This window comes from Lagenorhynchus albirostris, chromosome 13 (assembly GCF_949774975.1).
Source record: "Lagenorhynchus albirostris chromosome 13, mLagAlb1.1, whole genome shotgun sequence".
Taxonomy (NCBI): Eukaryota; Metazoa; Chordata; class Mammalia; order Artiodactyla; family Delphinidae; genus Lagenorhynchus; species Lagenorhynchus albirostris.
The window spans coordinates 9,021,909-9,030,615 of record NC_083107.1 but is presented as its reverse complement, the minus strand read 5'-3'; the positions used below and the strand labels follow the sequence as shown (position 1 = coordinate 9,030,615).

General features: G+C 56.3%; 1 protein-coding gene across 1 annotated transcript; it reads right to left on the bottom strand.

Annotated features, from left to right (window-relative positions):
* Nucleotides 1-2,375: 2,375 nt before the first annotated feature.
* ANKRD39 (ankyrin repeat domain 39) lies at nt 2,376-7,916 on the bottom strand. Its single transcript, XM_060169814.1, has 4 exons — nt 7,751-7,916; nt 6,593-6,696; nt 6,053-6,256; nt 2,376-3,604 (listed from the first exon to the last, which is right to left on the bottom strand). Exons 1-4 carry the CDS (start codon nt 7,848-7,850, stop codon nt 3,461-3,463), a joined length of 552 nt encoding a protein of 183 aa, XP_060025797.1. The 5' UTR covers nt 7,851-7,916; the 3' UTR covers nt 2,376-3,460.
* Between the last annotated feature and the right edge of the window lie 791 nt (nt 7,917-8,707).

The following is an 8,707-nucleotide window of genomic DNA, read 5'->3' as shown; positions in this document are numbered from 1 at the left end:
CCGCTTCCCGTTCCTCTTTGGCCAAGACAGTCCAGGGCAAAACCCACTACACTCAAGGATTTTCTCGTCTACCATCGCCAGACGCCTTTCTCACCGTGTCTCTTTCTTGCTCCTTGGCCCCTCACCACCTCACACGAGAACTAGGCAGACAGGCCGGAAAAGTACTACAGGTTTCTACTCCCAAAACCTCCTCAGGCACCAGAAAGGAGCTGCCTGGCCTCCGCGTTCTGCTGAGACGGTCTGGGGGTGCCCAGACCACTGCCCGGCCTCCGCTGCACGTCCTCACCAACTGCTGGATGCTGACGAAGTCCACGGCCCCTCCCCTGCTCGTCACGCCCCCAGTGAGAAGAGCCGAGCAGCTCAGCCCTTTTATAGGAGAGCTGTCGGGGGGCGGGGGCAGGGCAGAGGCTCGGGCCCCCGCCAGGCAACTCCATGGCTCCGTAACACCCACCAAAGTACCGGTGTGAGCACACAGCCCACTGCGGGCGCGGGAGAAAGAGCTGTTTTGAGCTGAGTCAGTTGCATCCTCAGACACCCCCCATCCTGCACCTGTGCCATCCCCCCCGCACCTACTCAGAAGTGATTCAACCAATAAACACACATCCTGGGCGCTGGGCCACCAGCCCAGGTTCCAGGGGAAACGGCTCCCATTCTCCTAAGTGCAGATGCCCTGGAGAAAAAGAAGTGAGCCGCCACGTTGCCGTAGGTCTGGCTGCCTGAGACCCTGGGAGACGCGGCCCAACTGCCGCGGCAAAAAGACTCCTAGAGAGGACCCCTAAAGCACAGACGCAAGGGGCCGACCTCTGCCTCGAGACGCTTCCCGGCTGCTACAGGAGGAGACCGAGGGACTTCCCAACCCCCGGCCAGTTGCCAGGCCGCCTGGGCTGCTCTTGCTGGTGGTTTCCTTCCCCAGACACCCACCCTGCTCCCTCACCACTGTGACGGTCAAGGTCGACGATTAAGCTAGGCCACCATCAGGAGCCAAGCCCAGCCCGTCATCAGCCCCTCATGCCTCTTGAAGAGCCTCCCACGGCCGACACGCACGTCCCCCACCAGGGACCTGGTGGTGGACCTGGGCACGGAGACGCCCTTCGCCAGGAAGGTGGGGTTCAGATCCGCTGCAGGTCCAAGTACGAACGTTAACCACTCATCCAGTTGCAAAGCAATCAGTCTGCAGCTACCAAAGCCAAACTTCCTAATTCTCCCTCAGACACCAAGCACGACTTCCACCCAGCTGTGCCTTGAATTCTGCCTTGACCTTTGAAGGGCAATCTGATTGCTCGTGTCACTCGGATCCTGGAGTCTTATTCACTAGCTCTCAGATTTCCTGGAGCAACATGAGCAGGGATGACCAGGACGAGCCAGCGCGAGGGAGAACCGTGGATCCAGGGCGGCCCAGGGCCCCACCACAGCTGGCTTCTTGGTGACTGCTTCCAAGCCCAGCGGCCACGGCTCACGGGCCCAGCCGCTCTGCGGCACGCGGGACCCTCCCGGACCGGGGCACGAACCCACGTCCCCTGCATCGGCAGGTGGACCCCCAACCACTGAGCCACCGGGGAAGCCCGAGCCCCGAGCTTTTGAGAGAAACCCCATCCTTATGCTCCAGGGTGTTTCTGTCAAAGGTGATTCTTGCCGGTGGTCCTGAGGAGGGAAACGGTTACCTGGAGGAGAGTGAGGGGAAACCGACGAGAACAAGCAGGACTTCAGTTCTGGACTCCACTGCCTGCCACACAGACTCCTCTCCTCCAACGTTCGAGGGCGGGGGCACCGACAGGCTGCATCAGAAATTCTCAGCAGAAGACTTCCTGGTATTCACATGAAACTAATTGGTAGTAACTTAATACTGGTATAACTTATCAAAGAAAAAACGTACTCCTGGTAAAAACTCCAAACATAGCAAATGAAGCTCAGGACACCCTTGGTTAAGTACTCTTGCCGTGGAGCCCGGGGAAGCCATGGGTACAGTTTAACACACAGCTTCCTCACGCTCCTCCTGTGTGTTGTGTGTACGCACCTACATGTTTCTCCATACTTTACGTCATCACGACTCAGCACTCTCCACATTAGCATACGCTGCACTCAAAGTGCTAGAACCTCGCCGTCCCCCTGCTGCAAACACCTAGGTTATCTCTGCTTTTTTTTTTTTTTTTTTTACGTTACACCCCATGCTCCAATCCAAATTTTTGAAAATGCCTCTGTAAATAAACATCTTTGGGGACTTCCCTGGCGGTCCAGTGGTTAGGACTCAGCGCTTCCACTGCAGGGGGCATGGGTTCGATCCTTGGTCGGGGAACGAAGATCCCGCAAACCGCTCAGTGAGGCAAAAAAAAAAAAAAAACCCCAAAAGCAAACATCTTTGTGCACACAGATGAATATTTCTCTAGGGACCTACAGAGAAATCAATGTATTGGCCCCGTTCAATTAAATTTTAATAGATATTGCCAAACTGCCGTCCACACCGGCGGTAACCAATTTCCATGAACAGATAAAAACACACACAGTTAAGACAAGGAACAGCATCAAAGAGAAAAGAAAAAAGAGATATAATTATGTACATATATACATAACAAAGGATCAATATCCAGCATACAGAACTAACTCCTATGAATCGAAAAAGAGAACAATTTTAGATGGACAAAGGGTACGGACAGGAAGGTCACAGAAGACAGGCGTTCAACCTCACCAGCAATTAGCGATGCAACCGAACAGCAGCACTGTGTAGTCTATCAGACGGTTGAAATGAATGAAATTACTATAAACACAAGTGCTGGTCAGGTTCTGGAGAGGTGGGAGCTCCCATACACTGCCCACACGGTGCCGGGCACCCTCCCCAGCACTCCCCAGATATTCACTCGTCTCACCCCCATGTGGACTCCGAGGCAGCCCCACTGTAGTCACTCCCACCTTAAGAGATGAGGACGCAGGGGACTTCCCTGGCGGTCCAGTGGTTAAGACTGTGCTTCCACTGCAGGGGGCACGGGTTTGATCCCTGGTCAGGGGAATTAAGATCCTGCGTGCCGCGAGGCAAAAAAAGAAAATGAGGACACCGGACAGATGGGTAAAGTGACTTGTACCAAGGTCACTTGGCTAGAAAGCAGCTGTTCATTTGTCACATATTCCACAGTTTCTTCTCATGCTTACATACTTTTGTATCTTCAGATTTGGGTCTTTGCTCGAAATTTATTCTTGTGCGTGGGATGAGGTAAGGATATAACTTTATTTTTTCCAAATGGAGAGATGTTTCCACATGAACTAATTTAGAATACGGTCACCTGTCCAGGCTGGAGTACTGGCAGCCCCACCAAGTCGCCGCCCTTGCTTCCCCAGTGGCCAGAATGGGGCTCTTCCGGGGTCCTCCAGCCTCAGGATCCCACCCTGCGGCTCAGGCGCTGACCCAGGCGGGGGCTTGGAGGGCTAGTCCGTGTACCCCACACGCAGCCCGTGACAGGAGCGGGGAGACTCAGCTGGCCAGCAGGTCCCGCAGGTCGCTGTTGCAGGGCAGCAGGTCACAGGCGAGTCGTGCCTTCCGGTCCCGGACGGCCTTCAGGGCTGGGCTGTGTTGCAAGAGGAGGGAGCAAACGTCCACGTGACCCTTCTCGGCGGCCTGTGGGGAGAGAGGCCCGGATCAAAAGCCGTACCCCACTGGGCCCTGTTCTTTCTTGCTCCACTTCTGGGGCCCTTTTAGTCCGAGAAAAGGTCTCGTGGAAATGGAGGCGCTGGCCGTCTGAGCCGGTTTCCCCTAACCCCTGCCAAACTGCAGTGACGTGCTGCAGGGTGGCGGGGCACCCTGGTGCCACTTGGGCAGTCAGCTTCAGCTTTTCTTCCTTGTGTCCTCTGCTCAGTGGCCATGCTTCTTTGCCCAGGCCTGCACATTAAGAACAAGGACAGAACCTTGGATCTCTAAGCACCTTTACAAACATTCAGATTGTCTATAGGGTGCTGGGTGCCGTGGGCACAAGACACATCAGACACGGCCCCTGCCCTCTGGGAACTTTCAGATGAGCAGAGAGAAACAGGCCCAGTACCCAGCTTTCTCCTCGTCCCCTCGGAGATCAACGATCCCAATCTGGATGTCAATTTCTAACCTACATCCTCCAAAAGAGAAGTGTTAAGTGATTTACATAGATTATCTTACTTAACTTTTATAATAACCATCAGAGGTAGGAAGTATCATTATTTCCACTTTATAGACGAAAAAACTGAGGCTTATAAAAGTTGAGTAACTCGCCCTAGGTCACAGAGCTAATGCGGCAGCATGGGGAATTCTAAGCCAGGTCTGTCTGACCTCAAAGTCTGAACTCTCAATAGCTATGTTGTATCACTATATTCCCTACTCCTCCCAAGAGACAAAGGGCTACGGGGGCTCCTGAAAGGTATCAAAGTTAATGTTAGTACCAAACACCATCTCAAATTCGAATCTAAATCTTTATTCAGCATAAATATTATCTTGATGAGTACAGACCTGGGATTCCCAATTTTACTGCTTCAACTCAGGCAATGGCGTGTTGTGAGCAGTTGTAAGATGAATTCCAAATAATTTCTGGCAAAAGGAAGTGCCAATGTTTGCAGAAGGAAGCAAGGGAGGGAGGCAAGCAAGCTGGAAGGAAGGGACGATTCACATTCCTCACACACGTGCATTTCCTCAATTTCTCGAGAATGCCGCAAGTGCGGGTGACACCAGCTAGGTCCATCCATGGCAGTGTCCTGCCTATCAACACCCATCATGTGAGCCGTGGCAGTGAAACACTCAAGCCAACACCAGTTTAGACCATTGAGAAACGAGCAACCCGCCTTTCCAACCAGCAAGGGTCTCAAAACGAAACAACCCCCAGCTGCTCACTCAGCACCTGAGCTCAGTGCCGAGGCCACGGCAGGAAACAGGACCAATCCCAGCTGCCTCCAGTGAGACGGAGCTCACACAGGGAATTTCAAGGGGGAGAAGAGTCAGAAGTGGAGCACAGAGTGCTTCCGGGCATCCAGGTGCAAGAGCTGTCCTCCTCTGAGGAAACGGGAAGGCTCTCTGAGGGCGCGATGTAGAAGCTGCAAGCCAGAAGGAAGGACAGACGCTAGTCAGAGGGAAAAGGGTGATGTGAGGCATCCGGATGGGGAGAGATGTGCTCTATGGCCTGCAAGTGATAGAGAAGCAGGTTCAAGAAACTGAAGACGACTAGCGGGGCAAGGGCAAGCTGGCAGGTAGGCAGGGGCTGACCCCAGAGGGCCTGTGCAGCAGCGTAAGGACTTGGTAAAAGCAAGCCTCCGAAGGACTCGAAGGCACGGCGTGGTCAGAAGTGCTTTCTAAACCATCACTCTGGGAGAAGATCAGTGGGGCTAAGGGAGGAACAGGTTTGCACACATAGGCCGTAAGTATGTGTCAACTGCGTCTCAAAGATGCACAAAAAATCGGTAAAAGCGGATGCCTTAAGGGAGGGAAGGGAAGACTAAGGGACCAGGGGTGGGGGGCAGGGGGGGGAGGCGGGGCGGGGAGGGAAACTTGTGTCCACGGTAGACATTCTGTACTCCTCAAACCGTTCACAGCGGGTAGGTGTTTCTAGTCAGAAAACATTTAATTAAATGATCACTCCGATCACAGCGTGGAAAGCAGACTAGAGGGATAGGCAAGAGTGGGTGCAAGTTTCAGAAAACTCCGTGGAAAAGCATTGAGGACACATCATTAAGGGGAAGAAAAAGAAAATGACGCCATACGTTTAGTTCTAATTTATGTGCGCAGGAGACATGCTGGAAAATTATACGTTAATCCTAAAGTGACGAGAGGTGAGCACCGAGGTTACAAACGATTTCAATTTTCTACTTTATTTATGCTTTTCCGTTTTCCCCATGTCTTCTACAGTGAACGCATTATAACTTTTACTTTTTTATTTTTGGCCACGCCTTGCGGGATCTTAGTTCCCCGACCAGCGATTGAACCTGGGCCCACAGCAGTGAAAGCGCGGAGTCCTAACCACTGGACGGCCAGGGAAGTCCCATATTATAACTTTTCTAATGAGAGAAGACAGGTTCTTGCAACCTGTGAAACTTCCAAGAGGGGACCCACCTTGTGCAGACTGGTCATGCCGTCGTCGTCCACCAGCCTGGGATTGGAGCCGTGCGACAGCAGGAGCCGGGCGATGTCCGTGTGCCCACAGTAGCTGGCCCGGTGCAGAGCGGTGGCTCCCCCGTGGGTCTGGGCATCACACTTGGCCCCGCTCTCCAGCAGGAACTGGCACACGGCATAGTGCCCGTTGCGGCTGGCATAGTGCTGTGGGGAACAGAGCCGGGGTCAGGGGGCAGAACCGCGGCGGGGGGTGCCCCCTCCAGCACCTGGGTGACCAGGGTGAGCCTTCATTCCTAGCTTCAGTTGCCGCCACTGTAAACTGGGGATAATAACCATTCCTACCTCGCAGAATCCTGAAGAGAACGAAGTTAAATAACTAATGCAAAGCACTTATGCTAATTAAAAAAACCCAGGTTCACGTGATGCTTAAACAGAAACCCTGCTGGGAGAGGAGGAAGGGTGGGAGAAGAGAAAATGCAAACATCATCCCCTCCCCACCCCCAGAGAGCAGGAAGCCGGTGAGGCTCAGCCCCAGCTCACCAGAGCCGTGTAGCCGGCGGAGTCGGGCTGGCTGGGGTCCGCTGCCTTCTGAATTAAATACTTCACTCGGCCCAGGTCCCCGTTCAGGGCTGCAGACCAGATTCCTGCAGAAGGACAACCCGAGCACTGAATAACACTGAATGACTGGGGGCTTCCAGCGCTCCCTTTGCCTCCTGACCTCTTGTTTTCTCATCTATAAAATGGAAATTCATGGGTTCAACAAATATTAACACGAGCACCTCCTCTGTGTCAAGGACTGTGCTGGGTGCTGGCGACATCGCTGGGAGCAAGACAGACAAGGGGCTTGTCTAACCAGGACAGGAGACTGGGCAGACACAGTCACCCTTCTTCCCACTGCAAACGCACCAGTGTTGGATAAAGTACTGTTTAAGATGTTTGAATATACAAGTCACAGTCAAAAGGAAGAACAGGACATTGCCAGGTGCCAGCGCAACGTGAAAACCACAGCCAAAGTTGTGAACAGTCACCCCATCTGCGGAATCCCGAGAGTCCTCAGAACCGTCCCACAACTCAGGGGGCTTTGGCTGGAACGCCTGAGCGAGCAGCGTCTGGAGCAAAGTCGGCCGTGCGCACGGTGAGAAACCAGACAGAGCCAGGCTCTGTGCACAGAGCCGCGGGTAGCGAGTGCAGCAGCAAGGATAGTCTGGGGCAAAAGAGTTACCCCGCTGAGCCCACAGGTAGGGATGACATCGCCTGCCTCGAGGCCATCTCTGTCGTATCTCACGCCTGCAGTGCCCACACGCAGCCCCCCTGGTCTGAAGCTCCATCCTCTCGGGGTGGGTGCAATACCCTGGCTGCAGGCTCTGCTGCTCAGGAGCAGACCCGGGAGCAGGGCTGGGTGTCCTAGGGTCGCACCAGGTGAGGAGCCGGGCCCAGCCGCACCACTGGGGAAAGTTCCTGAAACCAAAGCCTGTTTCCCGACCTGCACGCGAGCCGGTGTTTCTAATGCCGAGCTCCCGCCGGGTCCCTGGCGGGCTCTCACTACGCGGGAGCGGTGAGCCCACCGCCCGCCAACGCTCCGACTAGGTCCGCAGGCTGCCTCCCCCTCGGGGCCCCGGTTTTCGGCCACCTCCTCTGCCCTGGGGGCCTGGGGACGCCGGAAGGCGCCGGGCCGGTAGGGCCGCGCACCCGCCTCACCCCTCTCGAAGTCCATCTCGTCCAGCGTCTGCTGCACGCCGGGAGCCGCGCTGGGCCGGGAACAGCAAGGGCCTTCGGCGCAGGGCCGCGGCACCGCCATGCCGCCCTCCGCGCCCTCCCACCCGCTGGCGGGCGCGGCCGCGGGTAAGGTCACGGGTACGGGCGCCGGCGCGGCCACGGCGAGCGGGGTGGGCGGGGCGGGCGCAGCGCTGCCCACCCGCCTGGCCTGACCACTCGGCGTCCGCACGAGCCACGGGGCCGACCAATCAAGCTTCTGGGTCTGAGCCCGGGAGCCAATCGCGGCGGTGGGGTTGGACCTGGGGGGGGCGGTGCCTGGCCGCGCCCGCCCGAAGCGGCCACGCGAGGGCGTCCCAGGCTAAGCGGAGGCCGGGGCGCGCCCGCTGGAACCCAGGGGGGCGGGGGTGGGGTGGGTCGGGAGCGTTTATGTGGCGCCCTTCCAGGTTCTCTTCGTCCCACCGGGCTCCCCAAGGGCAGGGGGTCGCCGGGAGCACCCTAAGGTCCTTTCCCCCTTCCTTCCCCCACCACGCGGGCCCAGGAAGACGGGTCGCCGCGGCGGCGCGGTGACCACTTGAAAGGCCGCGCGACACCCTCCCTCCTCTCGCCCCTCCTGCTCATTTTTAAAAACCCCGTGGGAGGCAGGTAGTCATGACCTATCCTGCCGCTGGGAGCACCTGCACGTAGGCCCGGGGGGCAGGGAAAAGGGCCTGGAACCCTCAACCCCACAGTGGGCACCTAGTTTACCGAATCAACCTTCTTGTATCGAGACATTCTCTGGGCTGTGGCTTAGTGACCGTGCGGGAAGCGTAGCGTGCTCAAGTCAGCAGATGCCAGCCCTCTCTTAACAGCAGGACGCCGGGCAGCAGCCTATTCCAGCCACAGCAGGCACCCCCAGACCGGTCAAGGGTACAGAGGACTGGCTGGCTGCCTCTGTGTGTG